At 39.6% G+C, this 21,797-nt stretch overlaps 1 protein-coding gene across 8 annotated transcripts in view; it reads right to left on the bottom strand.

Annotated features, from left to right (window-relative positions):
* Window positions 1-530: 530 nt before the first annotated feature.
* The window catches only part of FBN1 (fibrillin 1), a 159,182-nt gene continuing 137,915 nt past the window's right edge, over window positions 531-21,797 (bottom strand). For 5 of the 8 annotated variants that reach the window (XM_035335524.1, XM_035335526.1, XM_035335529.1 and 2 more), the window contains 18 exons: window positions 21,391-21,510; window positions 20,819-20,944; window positions 18,676-18,825; window positions 16,278-16,343; window positions 15,448-15,564; window positions 14,964-15,083; window positions 13,181-13,303; window positions 12,623-12,754; window positions 11,899-12,024; window positions 11,028-11,234; window positions 10,423-10,548; window positions 10,087-10,209; window positions 9,081-9,197; window positions 8,501-8,629; window positions 7,573-7,692; window positions 4,858-5,089; window positions 3,633-3,807; window positions 531-1,808 (listed from right to left, as the gene is read on the bottom strand). In XM_035335524.1, the coding sequence (XP_035191415.1) occupies window positions 1,419-1,808; window positions 3,633-3,807; window positions 4,858-5,089; window positions 7,573-7,692; window positions 8,501-8,629; window positions 9,081-9,197; window positions 10,087-10,209; window positions 10,423-10,548; window positions 11,028-11,234; window positions 11,899-12,024; window positions 12,623-12,754; window positions 13,181-13,303; window positions 14,964-15,083; window positions 15,448-15,564; window positions 16,278-16,343; window positions 18,676-18,825; window positions 20,819-20,944; window positions 21,391-21,510 (2,699 nt within the window). In that variant the 3' untranslated portion in view covers window positions 531-1,418. Of the gene's footprint in view, window positions 1,809-3,632; window positions 3,808-4,857; window positions 5,090-7,572; window positions 7,693-8,500; window positions 8,630-9,080; window positions 9,198-10,086; window positions 10,210-10,422; window positions 10,549-11,027; window positions 11,235-11,337; window positions 11,401-11,898; window positions 12,025-12,622; window positions 12,755-13,180; window positions 13,304-14,963; window positions 15,084-15,447; window positions 15,565-16,277; window positions 16,344-18,675; window positions 18,826-20,818; window positions 20,945-21,390; window positions 21,511-21,797 lie in introns of those variants that run through there. The other 3 variants (XM_035335530.1, XM_035335532.1, XM_035335528.1) reach the window with 3 other exon arrangements.

Below are 21,797 nucleotides of genomic sequence, written 5' to 3'. Positions count from 1 at the left end.
TGGGCGTCACTGAAAAATTCCTTTGTTATTAAAGCCCACATACAACTAGTAGTTGCTTTTGGTATTGGATTATCCCTTTTGCAATCAGTCTTGGATCATTTGACAACAGTTGTTGAAGTGGGGGTAAAAGAATGGAGTATTTTAAAGAAGTCAAAGCAGTTTTAGCAAACAACTTTGAATAAATTGTTTTTGTTTTTGTTTTTTTCTGTATAATGATTTAACATCCACTTCTGTGCGTTTCAGCAATCAAGTTACTGATTGACAGGATTATTCATGTCAAGTCATTGGAAGTGTTCTAATGCACTTTTTGGAGCCACACAATTATTTTACAGAGTTCCACTGCTACTTAGATTTGTGAAGGTTTCTGTATTTCTTCCGTTCTTCCTTTGCACGAAGAATGAACAAATGATAGCAGCCTGCCTTCAAGAAGAAATCGCCTGTGCACAGATACACAACCAACCCTACCAAAAATGCCTGAAATGTAAGAACTCAGTTTACCATACTTTTAGCAAGAACACAAGGCCACAGAATAAACTAAAAAAAAAACTGTTTTATTGTGACATTTATGACATTGAACCCTTGTTGATATGAATGACTATGGGTACTCTTAACACATTACATAATGTCATGGTGTAGGATGGCACTGATTGTCATCTGACTTTTGAGAATGTTTAATGGTCCCTACTGACCTCAGTGCATTTTGGCAAGTCACAGAAACTTTATCATCAGGTTTGTGTATACAGTTAACAAGTAGTTGGTCTTATAAGCACCATTACAAACCCTCACATTAAGGGTATTATTTATCTAGTTTACAAATGCTTCATTGATAAAAATAGCATGATTACAGTATACACACACTTAATTTACATGTAATGTATTATAGGCATAACTGAGATAAACTACTGAGCTAACTTTGGTTGATTGAAGTATTTAGACAGAATAATGGCAATTTTGGCTTCTAAGTTGTGTAAATATTACAGTGCATTTATAAATCTAGGTTGAAAATTTACTAGCACCAAATGGATATCATAAATGGCTGACCTAGTAAGTTGTAGTTGGAGAAGCGAAGTTTAAGAATTACAAAAATAGAGCTGTCCATCAGTTGAAAGCACATTCTTGTACCTCTGCTGAAATGATGATGTGTCTCAGCATCAGTGGCCAACTTCCAATGGTTAAAGTCCCAGTTTTCAAGATTCAACATATCAAGGTAGCTCAGCTACAGTTAAAAGCCTGAGAAAGTGGTTGTTTTGAGCTAGGGTATTCATCCTGTACCTTGTTTATGTAATAATATAATAGTGCTCGTTCATACAAATGTACTCATGTAAGATTGTACCTATGATATGGAGAATCTGATTGGGAGGAATATTCAGTCCTACCTATCTATCTTTGGTTTTATTATTTGGTCTTTGGTTGATGAATTAATGAAGCAATATCTGAATTTTCATTTTCAGATTATCTCCCAGCTCACCACTGAGGTAGTCTTTGTCATGTTTCTCTTCAAGCTGGTTAAGTTCCTTCTTTTTATAGAGTGGAATACTACTGATTTGTAATGAATAGTTTCCAGGCACTGGCTTCTTCTTTGTGAAATGAAGGTAACTTATCCCGTCCTTCTTATTAATTCTAAAGAAACCACCTTCATTTCCGGAGTCAATTAAATATCGGTTATGGTTTGTCAGTGTTGTGAGGGCAGGAAGCAGTTTCAGGATGCGATCTTTGTTAGTGAGCTCGGAGATGTTGATAGAAAAGACTGCTGCTTTCTCAATATCCCAGCTGGCGAGGCTGATCGGGGGCTCCAGCTCTTGCTGATCCTGCACAAGAACAAACAACGTCAGTCGGCTTTGTCAATGTTTCACAGGCACCTATGTGCATAGTTCTTACCCAGTGCATCTGTTACTAATGAAATAACTTTTAAAAGGACATTCTGTAACATCATCTGTCTAAACCACTCTTGGGGTCTTAGGAGTTGTCAGAATAAAGTACAGTCAAGTGTCCACTCTTCAGGGCAAAAGCACTCTCCTGCCTTCCCGTGTTAGCAGAGCCACTCACTGAGCACTTAATGGAAACGGCTTGCTGGCTCCCGAATCCCCTGTATTCACATGTGGAAAAGCAAGCTCTTCGGCATATGCACACAAGCAGAGTACATATGACAGCTCAGGGTAGTGATGGTGTGACATCATTTTACACGAGTGTGCAGTCTCTTGGTTATATTTTGAATGGAAGACACGCGTTTGCGCACACAGACACATACTTTTACCTACACAGTTGAGACCTGCCATGACCTGCTGCTTCTCTGGCCAGATCAAGGCAGGTCCCGTCACCTTTAACGTCATTGTCACCATAGAAAGGATGAAGAACTGGGACATCCAATGACTGTGAACACTTCTGCAAGCTGTTTACTGTTTGTAAAGTCTAAGTATAATTAGTGTGAACAAAGTTTACATCTAATGACCTGAGTGGGACAGTGCACTGGATGACTCAAGCAGAAATTTCTGACCTTATATTACAAGAAGTTAAAGTAAGCCAACGTGGCACTCCTCAGGTAATGCAGGGAGTTTTGCTCAAGAGACTACAGTAACATGACACGTTGTAGGATCATGCTTTTGCCACAACTTCTGCGCTCACACTGGGAGGGGTGGTGCTGGGAGCACACAGTCTTCTGGAGAACTGTGCAGCAAACCCAACTGAAGAACAAACAGCATTACAACCACCTCCGCCACTTTGTTTCACTGCTGTGATCAATCCAGAGCAAACCCCAGCAGAGGGAGTTTGGTGAAGGATTTACTTTATTTTAATCCCATTTTGAGAAATGTTTTCTAAGAACTAAAGAAAAATATCTCCCTACAGGATGAATGAAAAAGGGTGCCTGTTCTTCATAATAAAGACAACACGTCACTTGTCACATAGCAGACCAGTCTTCACCCAGATATAAATGTGGGTATTGAAACCACTCACTAACTTTTGTTTGATAAAAAACAATGACAACAGCTAGGAAGGAGTGGGGCTGGGTGAGCACAATAGATTTTAAGCATTTCACTGACACAGTTACCCACTCAGAGGCAAATGGAAACCTGCCACTGTCCCCAGTGACTTCCTAGTGATGGCAGTTGAAGCTCAGCCTCCTGTCCTTCCACTGGGGCCAGCAGCGAGCACCACGAGTGACCCCACTGACAGCTTCATTCATGGGCTGGCAGCCCAGCTTGAGCGACTGCAAAGGTGTGGACAAGCCCCAGGAAGGCCTATGGTGACAGGTCCTGCTAGGTGGGGTCCACACCCTGACCAATAGTGCTGCCTTCCTGGCCACAAGGTCACACAAATTTTTTACCTATCTGCCATCCTCTGACATCAAGAGCCTGCTTTGCTGGGGAGTGCATTACCCTCTATAGATAGCTGGGTGGGTTGTTTTACTGTTTGACGTGAAAGGTAAAGGTGAGGGTTGCAGAGGATGACCTTAGCCTAGTGACAGTGAACAATTTCAGAGCCCCCCCCCCCACCCCCTGTAGTCCAAAACCAGCTCTTCCGTCTACTTTAGGGTATATTTTTTTCCTGTGGGATTGTTTCTTGGCCCACGTCCTTCTAAGATTGCCTTTCACAAGATAACACCAAACCCCTTCCCCTTGAAAAGGGTCAATTACCTCTGCTTCATTTGCAGTTTCATTAGTGCTTCTGCGCTTCCTTCCTCTCTTGGGATAGCCATTGATTTTACATTCATAGCAAGCTTCTGGAGAGAGCGAGTTGTCATCTACTTCTCCACTGAGTGAAAGCTCTTGTCCTTGACCTTTGCCTAGCCCCACTCCAGAAACACAGTGTCTGAGGAAGGAAGAAATCCAAAATTAATTCCAGTGAGAGACATATCTTATCAAAAGCTAAATTTGGGGACTGTGAATACAAATAATAAGCAATTATGTTGCACTCATTTCCCAGAAAAAAAAAAAAAAATCTGCTAAATTCAACAGGCGAAATTCTCACTGAATCACAGTGCAACTGCCTCTTTCATTTCAAGACTCTGTCTTCAAGAGGCTTTGCCTAAGAGAGACCTGCCAATAGTAAACAGTTTTTAAAACTCAGGTTTAGGCTCTGAGAAGTTTTTAGTTATTTCTATCATCCAACCTGAAACATATTAAAATAAACCAATTTTCAGGAACTGCTGAAAAATCTGAGAATTGGGGTCTTCCATAATGTAGGCCAACTGAGTATCCCAAACTTTTAGTCACCTCTAAAATTTAAGCCACGATCTTTCTGCTTTCCATTTGAGTGCTTGGTCCTACATGATGCACAGCCCTAACACTCCCACTGGGGCAAGTGAAGATTGGTTTCCTTGATAAGGGAGACATTTATTTAAGAAATAATTAATATGGAACACAGATAAGAATATGGAACATGCAGGAACATAAGAGCATACAAAATTGTTGTTCCAATCAGTGGCGGAAACCTCCTGTATAGTATCATTTGTCTTTGGATTTGGAGGGGGATGGGGTGGGCTTGTTTGTTTTTAAAGAGATAAGTGTACACCACAAATCATGGTGAGAGATGTGAGCTTCCAAGGGGCAAGCTCAGGTAGCTTGGCTAGCTGATGGAGTATGCAGGAGAGAAGTGAAAACAGTAGCTTAAAAGAGATTATTGAACTTTGTAATTGTGAGAAATTTCCTTAAACACTAAACTTATACAGCTCCCTTCTCTCTGTTAGCTCTCCCTTCCCCCATCTTCAAAACAGGCAGGTGGATCCATCTCCTGAGCACCTCCACAACCCTGTCCACCTTTCAGTGGTGACAACCCGCTGGTTCTGCTGCGCCACACTACAGAGAAGGGAGCGAGTTATGTCCCCTTTATGTCTGTTAGGTTAAAATGAGAATCCCTTACCCTTGTCCTATTCTGAAGTAACCAGGTGGACATCCACAGACATAGCCACCTTCAGTATTTGAACAACCATAACTGCATGGGGCTTGTGCAGAACCGCATTCATTGATATCTTGGCAACCTCCACTAAACTGTTCATACTGAAATCCGGTAGGGCACATACATTTATAGCTTCCCAAAGTATTGTGGCAAGATGCTCCTCCACAAATGTGTGCACTGAGACATTCATTTTCATCTGGAAAGAAAGCAGAACATACCATGTTAACTGTTACTCAGGCCCAGCCCATGCTACCCCTTCAGAAAGGCTGTGCCTGACTTGCTAAGCCTGCTGCCCTGTGAGACGTGCAGGAAGGGAGGAGGACGGGGCTCAGCCCCACCCTGACTATGGCCACACAGCCCAACAGCTGGGCTGCTCTAGATGTTTCATGCCACATCAGCTGTTGCTGAGCAGAGAAGCAGAGGAGGGACCTTTTTTGTTCCAGAAACAACTGAGAAGGATAAAACTTTGTACAGCAGACAATCTGGTCTAGGAATCACATGTTGATAATTCTATTCAGCATGAAAGGCAAGAGTAGGGAATTAGGCTCCGACACCTTTTCCAGGCACTGAAAATCCCTCCCTACACGCAGTTAAGTATGAGATACAGGTAAGGTGCAGGAAATAGTAGTAAAGTGAAAATAAGAGCAGCTGATACAAAGGACTGCCCCACTGAGACAATGCTTTTCCAAACTTCCCAAGTGTGGCACTGTAGGAGTTTGAGATCGGCTCAAGCTTGCTTATTGTAAACGGATGATTTGTTAAATGCAGTTGGTCTGAACGTTTTCTCTGATGTGGCAAAATCGCTTTGAAATGTTCTGAATGCTATTGTTCTCCATTTTCTGTGATAAAGCAACTGTGCATGCTTGTGTGCGTGTGCACATGCATAAGAAATGTCATCTAGACTCTGCATAGATAAAACACCAAGCCCAGACCAGCATCTCTGACCTGAGCATCCATATGAGAAGGAAGTACTAATTCAGAGCATCATTGTCTCTTCCCATACAACGTGGCTGTTCTTTCTTTGTTTAAAAGCAGTGCCTTTACTTTTTGCAGTGTGATTTATGGCATGGTGCACTACAGAATTGCCTGGGCAGAGGATGCAGTCACACACAGCACAAGGCATGGGAGGAACCAAAGCATTCTTCAGTGATTATCTAAGTATGTGTTGCAGCAACATGAGAAGTCCCTGAATACTTTATTTAATAAGTTTAAAAAGACACAAACTGTTTGCAGAGGTTTGCCAAATAATAGGAAAGAAGTGTCACAGAAAAAACTATTACGTGAATTCTTCCCCTGTGATATGCACAGGAGATCTTGGTAAGTATTTTAAGCACATACAATTACAGACATTATGATTTGAACATGTGGAGAACTCAATATATTACAACCTGGGGCTGCATTCTGTGCCACCAAAGCCCAGAGGAGCTTTGGCATTAAGTTAGAATGATGTCTCCATATCATACCCAACGCAGCTGAATTCATGGCAATTAAGTCAACACCATAAGCACTTGTTTGTGCCAGTGTTGCTGCACCAAGATGAGATGTACTCTGCCTTGCTTCACAGCAGATGGAGTGTGGACACTACCAACTCTAGTTCCTGTATTTTGGGTGATCGGTGGAAGAAAAAAACATGTAAAAAGGAAAAAAAATGTATGGGAGCCTTGGACTCTATGGGAGCTGTGCTGTCAGGTACCAGCCTTGCTCTCTGGTGCTCTGCACTCCAACGCATGCAGCTCTGTCACGCTCAGCTCCAGCAGGAAGGAGAGGTGCCATGAGCACACAAGGAAACCAAACCTCCTGCCCTGCAGTGCTGGGTTTCTGCCTGGACTGCCCCATGTCCAAGACGGTGGAAGTGCCAGCCAAGTCTGTCCCCAGTTGTGGCACCCAACCTAACTTTCCCTAGTGAAGTCTGGTGATTAGTATTTGTTGCACAAAGATTGAAGCCTGTCTGTCTTTCAGGCATACCTTTGCATTTTGAAACTGATAATCCTTGTATGAAATCTAAACAGTAGTCAATAGTCTCAAAAAAAAAAAAAAAAAAAAAAAAAAAAGAATAAAAGTGTGGGCCTGGACTGGAAACCAACCTGGAAATGCACATAGTTAAATGCTATCACCCATGAAGACTTGGAAACAGCAAAGATGACTTGCAAAACTAAAGAGCTGCACTTTTTCACAATCCACAATGTCCTCCAACAGTCAGAATTAGTAGTACTAAAAATGCAGGTTCTTTATTACAGGCTTGTCTGATTTTTTTCTCATGACAATTATTAGATTCTAATTTAACCCTAAGATCTGCTAATTTAATTATTATTCAAGGCCACCCTATGTTTGTGCTCCCCCCCTGTTCTCTTGTACGTAACAGGCATTAAGTGCTGGAGCACAAGCAAGCAAATATCACAGCAAGGGCTGCATAAAATGTAAGGAATTTTAGCAAACATAATGAGAAGCAGAGACCTCCCTAGAGCACCACAGTGCTAACAAGCATTTCTATTGTACTGAAAGCAAAGAAAGCCAAACAAAGAGTTATGGAGCTCTTTGTTCTCAAAGAGGCCAAACACATCTCCAGCTACCTACACAAGACGAGCTTGTATGAGCCCCATTCAATGCTCTACTGCCCTTCACATGCTGCTAATAAAGGTAACATGCATTTCTATGTATAAATTTTTAAAAGTGACTTGCCAACACATTGGTTCCATTGGTAATGCTGGAGATATCCTTGCGGACAGCTACACCTGTATCCTCCAATTATATTTTGGCAGCCATGCTGACACCGGTGGTTTCCATCGCATTCATCAACATCTAAAAAGGTGAGATACACTCTGAATTCTGGGAGAAAGGCTCAAATTATTCTATATTTGAAAAGTATGTTACAAATAATCATAGGTATGTATAGGTATATTCCAGGATCTTCCAAAACCCTGACCAGCACGGGAACCCACTTCAGGCCTTTCAGGTTTGGGTTTCTGGCTCCAAATCAAGTAAATTAGGGCAGAAAACCACCCAAAGATTAAATTCAGCCACAATTTTCATAGCTACTGCATTCTGCTGTTGAGCAGAGAGAAGTCTCCATTTGTATGTCAGACCAACAAGGCCTTCCTAAGGGTCCTAATCTCCACAGCAAAGAATTCCTTGCTTTCCCCTAAGCAAACCCAGGAATCCCAGGATATCTTTTATTCAAAGCAAACAAAACCCTGTTCCTGTAAAAGGCTCTAGGGACCCAGAGGAATAAAGTCATCAGCCCTTGAACTCTTCTCAGCAGGTCACCTTGGAGATGCAAGACTTCCTGTCCTTGGTGAGCCCCTCAGAAATCCAGGCAGGATTCAACAGAAGTTCACTGAACTTATGGTTCTTAAACTAAAACATTCCAGACTAAATTAAAGTCTCCTCAGAAGATTTCAGCTATCTAGCATCCTGCAATATATCTATTTATTCAGGCCCATTAAAGGAAATTGTTGTAAACTTCTATACCCCACCCTCTCTTCAGTCTGTACATGCTTACCCTGTAGGTTTTGGTGCTTACTCTGTATGTCCCTCCTTGGATAACAGTAGGATGAAAGAATGTGGAGGAAAACGAGACCAAATTAAATGCACCATGTGTTGTACCTACCTTCACAGCTAAGCCCAGTTTGATCTAGTGAGAAGCCACGTTGACATTCGCAAACAAAACTTCCTGGTGTATTCTGGCAAATACCCTTTGCCCCACACAGGTTGATTTCAGTAGCACATTCATTATTATCTGAAGGAAAACAAAGTGTGTTACTTTGACATGAGACATTTCCAAAGACCTAATGTGTAACTGTTTAAAGGAGGACTGCAGAAACATACACGTTTCATGCTTATTTTTTAAAGGAGCCTCAACGCGATGTCTAATGTGGGCCTGCAATGAACTACAGGAAAAGAACTGATTTTTTATTTTTATTGCTCCTTGGGTAAGAAAGGGTAAGGCAAAAATTACAAATCAGTGGTCTTACTGTCTAGTTCCCGCAAATGCAAAATTCAAATACATGGCTTATGAAAACAAGGGAAGGTAGGGAGGACCTCCACCTCTGTTCTGTGTGCCTGGGATCAGAATCTGGCCTGTTTCCATTTGGTTTCCCAGGAAGCTTATTTCATCTTCTTGCTACTTTGCTTCTGGAATAAGAAACAGTAAGAAATCCCAAATCTGAATACATTCTCACATCACTTACCAATGCAGGCTGTATGGTGCTGAGTGAATCCAGGAGGGCATTTACAAGTAAAACCCCCGATAGTGTTGACACAAAGGAACTGACAGTTGTGCTGCTTTGTAGCACATTCATCAAGATCTAAAAAACAAACAAATATCTTTCATTTATTTTCCCTGGCAAGGATGTGACAGTTCAGTTGGACTCAGAAGAGATTGCAAATAAATAAAGTATCAAATAAAGGCTTTTGAATCCACACCTCACTTTTCATGCTGGCTTCCAATACCTCTCACAAAGAACCCCCCATGTTATGATGGGACTTCAGAGCTATACTAATGTCTGTGATAATGCAGGACTACAGACATCACTCTCATCTGTCTGAAAGGTGCTATTATAAAATAAATGCCTGCTCTAGATACAGTCAACAAATGCAAAGCCACTGTCTTCACCAAAAGCAGTGGCAGATTGCAAAATGGTATTGCACTGAAGCATGCTATAACTCCAAAATAAATATTTAAATACTAATGACAAAGTATACTATCATTTCCTACGCCAAGTTTAGAATTGCTGCTCAAACTTGTGCAGTTTCAGTCAGAGCTTTGGTAACAAGATATAGAAATAAATGAAAATATAGTGAGCATTTCAAAATCTCTCCTGCAACATTGTCCCTTACTCAGCATGCTGCAGAGGTGGTTGGTTAAAACTCTGTTGATGCTGGACAATGCACTGCAAACCACATCCATCTTTGAATTGCAGATCATTAGAGTTATTATAATTAGCAGTCATAAAGATATATTTATCATCAAAAAACATGGCTTAAATCAGTATGCTTACCAACATAAGACCAATCATTTATACCACTGGTTCAGGAGTCTTTAAAGACTGGCTACTACCAACCTGCAAAATGCCTGTGGTTCCAATCTTCAAGCAAATTAACAAAGAGTTACATTCTGCACAAGCTATTTACACCATTTAAATGTTATTGGATTGGTATGGATTTCTGCAGTTTTTTTGTTTGTTTTTTATATACCTTTGCAGCTTCTCCCATCTTCTTGAAGGATGTACCCTTTCGGACATGAACACTGGAAGCTCCCCTCTGTGTTTTTGCAGATGAAATTGCAAGGTTTGGGGGACTCGTTACATTCATTCAGATCTAAAATAAGCAAAAACAGGTATCTCCACTGTGACACACAACATTCGTGATGCTTTTTAAAACGGTCCAAACCTCATAAGGAATGACATTTTAATTTCCTCATTTTTTCAAAGTTTTTGTATTTCCTTCCACAAGCCATACTTTGTATATATAAACTTTACACATATACAGCATAATAAATTTTATATACATACCGCATAATGAAAAACCCACCTATGCAAAGAGTGCCGGTTATGTCTGTAGTGTAGCCCAGATTGCAATGACAACGGTAAGATCCCCTTTCATTGATGCATTCCCCATTACGGCAGACATCATGAATAACCTTGCACTCATCAATATCTGCAGTTAAATGAAGGTTAGTTCACAAGAGAACATCATCAAGAGCTGATTTTGTAAAGTTCTAGTAGATTCTTGCAATCTGACATAAAAAGGCCCTACATTAAAAAAAAAACACCCTACATAGAACAATGAAATATTAGATTAATAATGAAATATTAGATTAAGGAAAGATTAAGGAAAACTATTAAGTAGAATAATATGGAATGGATCATTAATGTAACTTCCAAGTACAGTGCACAAGCTTTAAGTGTAAGCAAACAACTGGAATTGATCTCTATTAGCCTCCATAAATCAAACATCACTTTACTTACATGTAACACAAGAAGTTCTTAATCTGTACCTACAGCACAAACAATTGTGAGCGTACAAACTCCCATTTGAATATGTGTCAATCAATGTTTAACTATGCAAAAAGCAAAATTTTCTAATTTACTACTCAATAAATTGCATAAGATAGTGTTTAATAGGTAAGTTGGTACCTGCTCCGTTAGACATATATCCTCGACCATGAGGACAAAGCTTCTTAAAGGCCACAGTGCCTGGGAAGGGGCAGACCTCGCAGTTTGGCCCCCAGCCTCGGCCACCATCACAGCAGCATTCAGACTTGGTGACAGAGTTCCTGTTGCTTGATCCGATTTGACACATACTTTGTAAGACTTCAGTGAAGCAGTAGCCTTCCCTGTTGTCTGGAATACAAATTGTGCATCACAGAGAATCCTAATGGTGATGACCTCCAGAGGGTCATGAGATATTAGGAATTTAGTTAGAAATATAAAAGAAAGGGCATACTTCACCCTGGGACTGTGGAACTGAGAGTGAAAGACTACCAGCAGTAAGAAAGAGAGCACATGTCTAAGGGAAACAAAGAAGACAGGAAGTTTAGCAAAAGGTGGAAGACAAGTTACATTATGCTCATAAAAAGATACGTTTCAGTTTGATGCCAGACAAGAAGGATTGGCTGAAAATCAGAACCAAAGAAAAGGCAGAGCAATTCCAAGCTGACTGACACCACCAAACAGTCAGCTTGCACAGCAAGCCAACCCAACCTGACTAATCAAAGCAGTTAGCAGGGGAAGAATGAAGTTGCGGGAGGACACCTACTTAAAAAGGCTCTTTCTAGAAGGAATGTAAATTCAAACACATGCTTATTAACTGTTACATTTCTAAGTATAAGCTCCTGAGTACTTCCACAAAATGTAGTAACTCATTGAGCTGTGAAACAGCCTCAACTGAGGGTCACCTCTGAGTGCCCCCCAAAAAAACCCAACAACCACAGATAAAGTGACTCCCAGAAAACGGAATTTCTGCTATCAAAGTGATTGTTCATTAGGGTGTTACTGTTAGACTTACCAAGGCATTCTTTCTGGCTGTCACTGACAGTGAATCCCTCATTGCATTCACATCTGTAACCTCCCACTGTGTTTACACACCGGCCATTCTCACAGATCCCAGGTTTGGTCTGACATTCATTCTCATCTGTGTTTTCAAAATGATATGAGAAAAATCATGTCTACTACTGGATTGAAACAAGGTTAGAGAAGTTTATATGGAGTTTTTAAGCTGGGCATTCTGCATTGTTAAACTTGCATAAATATTATTTTTTTTAATAAAAATTCTCTTTAATTTTCAGACGAAAGAGAGCTGACCAGCTCACAACATTATATATTTTGTTACTAAATTTTCTCTGCAACATACTCCTCACTGGTTTTCAAAACTGTTCACAATTATAGCTGCACTTCTTAATGCTAGCCAAAGTTTTAAAATAATTCAGGATCTACACTCATTAACAGAGATAAACGAGCTCACAGCAGTGGGTCCAATTCTCTGCTTTCTTCACTAAGAGCAATTCATCAACAGCAGTACAAACAGATTGTAAAGACAGCCACATCCAGATTTTCTACTTATTGCCCAGATGTGTAAACACCTGTATACACGTCCCTTTGCTGTTCAGCACTGGTGGATCCACTATGTAGTTTCATAATTCTCTTGGGTTCTTTAATACTTTGTTAAATCCAAAATCATCCACTCTGCTGAGGAACTGTATGTATCAAGAGCTTCAACGCTTCACACTTACCTATACAGCCTTCCCCATCTGGTCTGCGCTGATAACCTGGTCCACAGATACACATATAGGTACCTATTAGGTTTTTGCACTCCATCTGTTTTGAGTCACAGTCATGAATGCCTTCTTCACACTCATCCTGATCTAAAACACAAAGTTTAGACTTTATTGTACAAAGTAATGCTCCTGAAAATTCGTAACAGTGAACTGACTTTGGAATTTTAATTCTAATCAAACTCTACACACACTTTTATTATGCTACACTATATACAAGATGTAGCATAGAGCAAATTCAGTTCTCCCACATGCCCTTTTTATTGGGGCAAGACAAATCTGTATCATCTGAAGTGACCTCACTTTATGTAGATGTGTAAGTTTTCAGGCAGGATAGGGCTAATACAATCCACCGTGTAATGCAAACTGCAAGCCATAGAACTTCATCCCAAATTCCTTCTGACTCAGTTCCTGGGATTAAAACTCTGTACCACTACTGCAGTGAGTCAGAGCCCTACCCCTGTAGGAACCTGAAATCATTATCTTGTAACTGTGAGAATCTGGTAGGAGTTTTACCTCTGCACATTCTCCGGTCCTCTCGCAGAACATACCCTGTGGGGCACTTGCACTCATAGGATCCATAAGTGTTCACACAGCGGAAAGCACAGAGCAGAGGGTTCTGAATGCACTCGTTGACATCTAGATTCAGAGCAGCAAACGCCATATGAAGTGAAAACATGCTTTTGCAATATGTAGCAGACTTGAACACGTATGTTTTATTTACTGACAATACCACAGAACTCAGTTTAGCAAGGGCTAAATTTTAATTGTTGAGGACCCACATTTCTACTCACTTCTGTATAGAAGCAGGCACCAGACACGCTAGGATGTTTAAAAGCTACCTGAAGCTTCAATATCTTCAATAGCAAGCAGCCAATAGAAATAATTTCCAGATCTATGCTGCCAAAATACCATCTAACTTAAAATTGCATCTTTTCCACTTCTAGGCTCAATTTTTATGATGGGTTATTTCAAATTCTTCATACACTGAATTCCATAAAACAATATTCTCACTAAAAACATGATTTTGAAGTGCATTTACATATGCTCTGGGCTACTAGAGTAATTACTGCTACATAATGATGTTTATGCACTTGCTAACTCCTCCTCTGCAATTTGAGCTTTGAACCAAATTCCACAGGGAAGTGAATGAAGCTCTAACTGTATATAAAACTAACATGAGCTGACATAAAGATAGAAACATTCTTTTGTATGAGTTTGCAAACAACTAGATGGTGGCAGATAATTTAAGAACAGCTGTGTCAGGTCAGATGACAGTGTCAGAATGTCCTAGGACATTCTTCTCTCTGACTATAACGGAGGGGAAGAGTATTGAAAACAAAACTTGTACCAGGCATGCAGAGATCTTTACCCTGATACAGCCTCTCAGTTTAAGGATTTCCACAGCCAAAAGCCACATCCAAACTATCAAGCTTAATTTCCACTGATGGATTACCACACAAATTTGTGCAAACTCTTTCAGGATCAATTTATACTTGTGGCTTCACTTATGCTCTGCAGCAAAAGAGTTCCACTACTTAAGTAAGTACTATGCATATAAGAATGTTTGCTTTGGTTTGTCTAACATGTTCCTTCTAGTTCTGGTATCTTCACCAGTTGTGGCTTTATAAATATAAATCATTTAATCACATTTACCACACTGAAATGTTCTAGTCTAAGTAATTTTCCGTGTGCTCCTTCTATAACCCTGATCTTCCTTATTCCTCCCTTCTTTGTGCACTTTCACTTTTTAATGTCTGAAATGAGAGACCAAAGCACAAAAAATGTTCAGTGTAGGGGTACCACAGTGATTTTATATGGTACTGTGTTTACGTTGTCCATTTGCTCCCTTTCTTTCCTTAAAAAAACAAACAAAACAAATCAAAAAAACAAGCAGTCCGTTTTCTACTTTCACCTTTGCTTAACATTTCAGAAATCACTGACAGTCTCTCTTCAATCAGGGGTCATCTGGGAGGTGAGAAAAAGCCATAGAGACAATAAACAGCATTTCTGGGGGCTGTTCTGGAGAGACCATACTCCCAAATGCTCCCTTCTGGGCAGTCCTTTAGTAGATAACACCTGAAAGCCTGTTCACCCAATCTCCAATTAGAAAAAGGTTCAGTTCAAGGTGGGTACAGGAAGGAGAAACTTGCTTTCCATTTTCAGATAAAGATGCATTGCTCCAAACGTCTGTATTTTTCTTTTTAAGCTGCTTTTACTCTCCTCAGTTGTTTCTGAAATCAGGAAACTGTTTCAGCACACAACTGCAATGACTGTCCTTTACACGTGGGAGTCTCACCTTCACACGTCATCATTGGTCCAGGCTCAAATCCATCAACACAGGTGCATTCAAAACCTCCCACTACATTCCTGCAAGTTCCATTTCCGCACGGATTTCCAACAGCACATTCATCAGTATCTGCAAGCAATTAAATCAAGGCAAGAATGCACAGCTATTCTCAAGTAAAAGGTGTAAGACTCTATGTCATCAATACGCAACCAAAAAAACCCAAAATACAAAATCCAAGAACTCGCTTAAGTTACAGAATTACAGTCACAGAATTCTAGCATAATTTGAGAACACCAGAGGTTTTCTTGGCCAAACCCCCATCCAGTGGAAGACGTACTTGGAACAGGTTGCACAGCCCCTGCCTAGTCAGGTTTTGAACATCAGCAGGGATGGAAACTCTACATTAAAATAATATATATCCGTTATGTCTTTAATGTCATTCTTAGCAACTCAGCAGATTCTTTAAAATGGAAGATGAATCAGCTGTACTTACCCACGCATTGAGTTTCCTGTAGGATGTAACCATATGGACATTCACAGCGGAAAGACCCATCTGTGTTGATACACTGCCCAAATTTACAATTATCTGGATCAAGGCACTCATCCACATCTGAACCAGAAATATAAACAACACATTAAGAGCAGTTTACTTCATGTGGTTTTAGACTTCTCCCAAAGAACAATGTTGTTCTGGCAAGAAATATTCCCGAGATCACAAAAAAATACAAATATTTGAATTTTGATTTACTAGGATGAGAGCATAGAATTCAGCTTACAGGCTAGCTTTCAGAGCACAAAAAATAAATTGATTCTAAATGTCATATTAAAAATTTGTCAGGGGGGGCATGGGGAGAGGAGTAGCTATGAAAAATAGTGGTCATCCAGTGCTCCTTAAATGAAAATTTTTTCCAGTGAGGCTGAAATGTCTTGGGTGAGAACAGAATGTACTGATGGCATTTGGGAAACTGTGGTTTGTACTTCTGGAGCCTCTGAACAGGCTACCAATATTGTGTAAGAAAAAGGCAGGTATGCTATGTGATCCATTCTCTAGAAGTTTCCTAGTAAATTTCCCCAGCTTAAATTAAAAAGCCACAGGTTTTTTAACTCTAAAAGTTAAATTTCTGACATAGGACATATTCATGCTTGAATTTAAAATTGGTATAAATAAATGAAAAGAATTATAGAAGTTTCCAAAATTTTTTTCCAATATTTGGAAATAGTTGCAGAGATGTTATTCTCAATTGAAACTGAGAATAGCTTTTGGGTAGAAAATATCATAGTGATACAATAACTGCATTAGCATCGTGCAGTTCAGGCACTTACCCAGTCTTGCATCACCAGGTCCAACAAGGATGCCAATTCCAAATGGACAAATCTGTCTGAATGCCTCTGTGGAAAGAAAAAAAAGTTCAAAGCATGTGATAAATTCTGTCTTGGAGATCAGCATTAGCCATAAGCTATGCAATCACGAATTCCAATTCATCCTTCTCAGGCTCAGAGCCAGAAATTTAGTATATACAATTTAAAATGCATAACTTACTTATATTCATGTGAAAACTATATGCTTACTTTACATTCCACCTGATCTTCAGTGTGTATATATGTAAAATCCTGTGAATAATTAACATTGTTCAACTTGCTTTAAGGAGTAAATAACACAATATTTCCACTTTAAAAGTATCAGTACCAATGACTGCATTCGTTTTTATTGTAAATTGAAGATTTCCTACATTTTCTGAACAAAATACAAACTCATATGTAGTTACTAGTTAGTAGCAATTATCTTTTTTATAGGTAGGCTAAGAGTATAATTTCTGTGTTCAGCTTAGAGTGAAGTTACCAACCAGTTTCTAAATCCACAAGGTTTTCTGTGCAGTTTTTAAAGATTTAAAAATGATGTAAATCTTTAGAGAATGAGTCGTTCCCAATTTTTTGTTGCAGAAGGCATGTAGTTCCTTACCTATGCAAATCACCTAATATATTCTGGGCATTACAGTAAACAAGAAATCATACATTTCCACTCTTTTGGACTAAATTACAATGAGGATTTTGTAATCACAAAGGCTCTTCAGATTCATAAGCTCTACTTTCAGGCCTGACATGCGCATGCACACAAGAAAACAACAAGTCTTTCAAACTGAAACTAGCCTTCTACTTCTCTTCTCTAAACTGTATCTTGAGCAGATGGATGGACGCTTGACTGTAATTCAAATCATCTCAAAACACTGCTGAGCATCTATTCTCTACTAACCACGCTCAGAACTCTTCACAAGATACAACTTTCCTTTGAAATTGCAGTAGGCTGCAAAGAGGTTTACAGTTCAGCAGTGAAATCCAATCTTAGCCACAGCAGATGTTATATTTTCTTTAGCTGAAATACATTAGTGTACCTTTGCTGAGGTTTAACAAAATTGAGCTAAAATATAGGTGCATGCTTGCGCTGAAAATAACAAAGTGACTGGCATGCTGCTGCTCTCTGATTGGGAAACTTAGCCCTGTGCTACACAAAACCCACCTATTGCCCAAGCCTTCAGAAAAAGACTTGTGTATGTGCTTGATTTTACCAGCCTGTATCAGATGGCATGCAGTAGAGAACATGCAAAGATAACAACCAAGTACTTATTTAAAAAAAAACAAAAACAAAAGAAATCACAACCAATTCCATTGTCCACAATATGCCAAGACATAAATTTCCCAGACTCAGATATGTTAATGTCATTTCTCTTTTAAAAGATGAGAAAAATGCCCTTGATCTCATCATTTGAGAGCAGCCTGGACTGCAAAAAATGTTATGTGCTGACATTTCAAGGAAATGATGTGATGTATATCATGCTTTTCCAGTTGACTGGTTCCAATGCTTCTGGGGCAACTGAATTAGATTTGCACAGGCATTATGCCTAGAAGGAGTACTGCAACTGGCACATCTGATTTCTCTTTTTTTCCTTTGGTTTTTGTGTGGATTGTCTGCAAAACATCTACATGACATATTAATAAAATGAACTGTATTAATGTATTCCTGAAACTAGTAATGCTGTTAACCACATTTGTCAGTATGAATTAAAGTGCATTCAGCAAATTGCACTATGATGGTACAAAGGCCTGATGAGTTGTTTGATGCTTAATTACTCACAGTCTTATAGAGGATACTCACAAAAGAAATTATTTCTTTAGCAACAGTTCAGGAAGGCTTTTCTTCATAAGGGCCTCTGTTTTGTCATACTCTGCTATTTTTGCAAGTCATTCACATTGAAAAGATTGCCAAAAAGATTTTTTAAAATAATAATGTGAAGTCACAAAATGTAACATGGTGGTTCAGATGAGGAGCTAATTCTATTGTGTTTTTGTTTGTTTGTTTGTTTTGTTTTTAATTTAGATTTCATCTTTATGGCACCCCTTCCTGTACTTGTAATTAGAAGAATTCCATTTGCATCTTGCAGGTATTTCCACATGCAGCCTACTACTTTCCTACTGCAGTATGTGACACCTCCAAAACAAAATACTCACCACCTAATCATATTAATAAACCTATAAGGAAACATGGAATATGGTTGAGAGATGCTTGAGACTGCAAAGGCATCTACCTTAGAGATAGCAATGGCGATTTTTAAGATTAAACACCTCTAGAAAAATATTTTTCTTAATTCCTTCTTATGAGAATCACAACCTTCTTTCAGTTCTCAAAGGCTATCATGATACTAAGGTCACCTAGTCAACAACGCACCATCTGCTTCCTCTGGGCAGAGTTCACAGGGATCTCCCCACCCTTGTCCTTTCAAGGCACAGCAACACTCTTGTTTGGAGTGGTTTCGGGACTTCGGCACAGAACATTTTCCATCTTCAAATTTGGTAAAGCAGTAACTCACTCTCAGATCTGCATAGAGAAAAACTTGTTATGTGCAATTAGTCTAACTTTGGCACAGTTTTCACTTAGAGGAGTTGGTTGAAAAATTACATGAGGTCTCCCTACAGCCCCCCAGCAAAGCACCCAAATTCCATCTGAATTTAACAAGGACCATTATTGCCTCTGACAGGAGAAGCTCTGATAGGAACGCTCTGATGAGGGAGAGACTCCTTCCATCCCAGTAAAGGAAAGCTATGGGATAGAGTGTCCTATCTCAGTCAGGGAAAAGGAAAAGATTTCCTCATTTGTCCAGCAGAGATGGTAGGGCCGTACTCCCTTCCTATCTTCACTCCTCTTTGTAAAAACCAAACACTGACTTATTTATATTTCATTATGAGTAAGAATCACTTAAGTCAAAATATTTGAGTAAACTTGCAATGATAACGCTGTGTAGTATTAAACTGAGGGGCAATGTACAATAGTGCTTTCCTTTCACATTCTTCTCAGAGGTACACCCAACAAAGAAAACTGGCCCTGTGGCACTACATTCTACTCCTTTAAGCTGGGTAACAAGGATGCTGGAGTAGGGCTGAGATCACAGACCATAAGCATCCAGCAGGCAGAGAGCTGGCAGCTCCCTGGTTTGGCAGGGGAACAGCAACAGGCCAGTTGTGGAAGCAGCTGCTCATCCAGTTTTCTGGCTGCAGCATCAATGCTGGGCAATGTCCAGACTTTAAAAAAGTCCTAGGTAATGGGAAGTTTTAAACAAAAGTTTGTTTGGCCTGAGATACTTGTAAAAAACAATCATCTTCAGGGGATGGGGAGAAGCACGGTTCTTAAGATTTGTTCACACAAGTATGCATTTTCCTCTAATATTCCATATGAAACAATGGTCTATTTTTATAAAGAAGATAAAGCTGCATTATTTTTTGTGATTTTGTTTCTTTTGTGTTTTTGGGTTTTAGTGTTTTTCCCTACCTGGAGAGAACAATAACCCTCAGGGTAAAGAAATCTCATTTATACAAGCTACAAAAACAGCCATGGTACTTTCTTGAAGTTGAGGCAAGTAACTGTGCCAAACTACATGGTTGTTTGGAGACCTGGATGAATGTTTACTGCAGGTTCCACAGATTCATTTAGCTCACTGTGAAGTGAAGAACTCACTATGTTGTCAATAAGCATCACCATTATCTGCCAAGCATAACTACAGATGTCCTTGCAAAGGTCTTACTCATCAGTGGTTACCAATGTGCACACTGTGTACAGGACATTTAATGATATATCTATTTAATCATTTCCAAAGTATTTAAAATAACTCACTCCCTAATTTGCAGTGCTTATTCTTTATCCACAGAATAAACTAACCTGTGTTTTTTAATTACTGGATGTTCAGTTTTCAGCATTTAACCTATCTCAGTGCCCAGGGTTTAGCCTCTGAACAGTGTATGTACTAATGCCTGAAGCCAAAAGGAGCTTCAGACTTTTTTAAGCAGATGGTTGCTTATCAGCCATGCCACACTGCTTGCAAATGTTTTCCATCGATCTTTTTTCGATCCACACATTTGTGTAGAGGAATAGTGTATAACAAATGCTATATAGAATTTTATAAGTGCTAAGAACAGCCTTATACTTGGAAATGCTGCTTGTAGCACTGCACTGCAGTAGTCTCCTGTGTTCATGCTTCTACACCATGTCAAACATGTCACAGTCTATACAGAATCTAGGTAGCCTCAACATTTCTTCCAGGGGTGCAAGAAAGGGCTGCAGGGCAACATAATTTCCTCACTTAACCTGGTGCATTTAACATAATCTTCACCTCTTTTATTGCTATATTCTCTTTAATGACAAACAGACATTAGAGCAAGACAGAACCTGGCCACAGCTGAAGAATTATCATGTTTTTCTTGTGAAAAACACTGTTTGAGTCCAGAGCCTCCTTATTATATTAGAAACAGGCAGCTAAAAAGGCTTTAATATAACAGAAAACAAATAATGAAATGCCAAAAAATAAGAATGAAATTACCTTGGCATCGCCTTCCTGTGGAAGACAACACAAAACCTTCTGGACACAAGCATTTGAAACTGCCTGGTGTGTTGCTGCATGTGCCCAGGGCACAAATTTCTGGCTGTTCCACACACTCATCAATGTCTGTAAGAAATTTAATTACAGAGATGAGAAATAAAAATATCTACACTGGCAGATGTACAACATAAAATATAACCTTACATCTTCACTGATATCTAACAGATTTGAAAACACAAATGCCAATAGAACAGACAGAAAGAGGGATAAGAAATCCAGGCACAAAATCTACAGTTAGTTTTCGAAACTTCATGTAGTGGGCATGCCTCAGCAACGTACCATCAGCCAAACAACCTGGGATCAGATTTTTCTTGGGATATGATAAGGTAGCTCAGGTTCAAATAAAACTGGGTGAGACTTTCTGAGAAGCAAGTGACTTATCAGTTGCTACAGTTCAGAACTGTATTCTGCCACCAAAGAATAAACATTACCCATGTTTAGATGCAGAGTACAGTGGTAACAACAGCGAGTAGCTAGAAAAACAAACAGATGAAGGATTGATCTATACACACCTTCACATTTGTCATTTTGCAGGACATATCCAGGAGGACAAATGCATCTGAATGACCCATCCAAGTTCTGGCACGTGCCCGGTGAGCATTTTCCGGGATCCAGTGCACACTCATTGACATCTGAAAGAAAAGAAAGAGAACAGCAATTATTTCAAATATGTTATCTCCACAAATCTGCTGTAGAGGATGTTTTACTCTTGATTCCATCAAACTAATGGTGGAACTTTCCAGGAGCAGAAGTGTCTTCATCCACTTCTCATCATTTTCTTCAGCTAGCTATAATGACAACAGTTTCACAGTTCTCTCTGACCTCCTTCACTTTTCACTCAACATTGTCTTTTCAAGGATTGTTGCACTTTCTTTTTCACAGAATCACAGAATTTCTAGGTTGGAAGAGACCTCAAGAT

The sequence above is a fragment of the Oxyura jamaicensis genome, chromosome 10 (genome assembly GCF_011077185.1).
Source record: "Oxyura jamaicensis isolate SHBP4307 breed ruddy duck chromosome 10, BPBGC_Ojam_1.0, whole genome shotgun sequence".
NCBI lineage: Eukaryota > Metazoa > Chordata > Aves > Anseriformes > Anatidae > Oxyura > Oxyura jamaicensis.
This window is presented reverse-complemented; position numbering and strand designations above follow the sequence as displayed.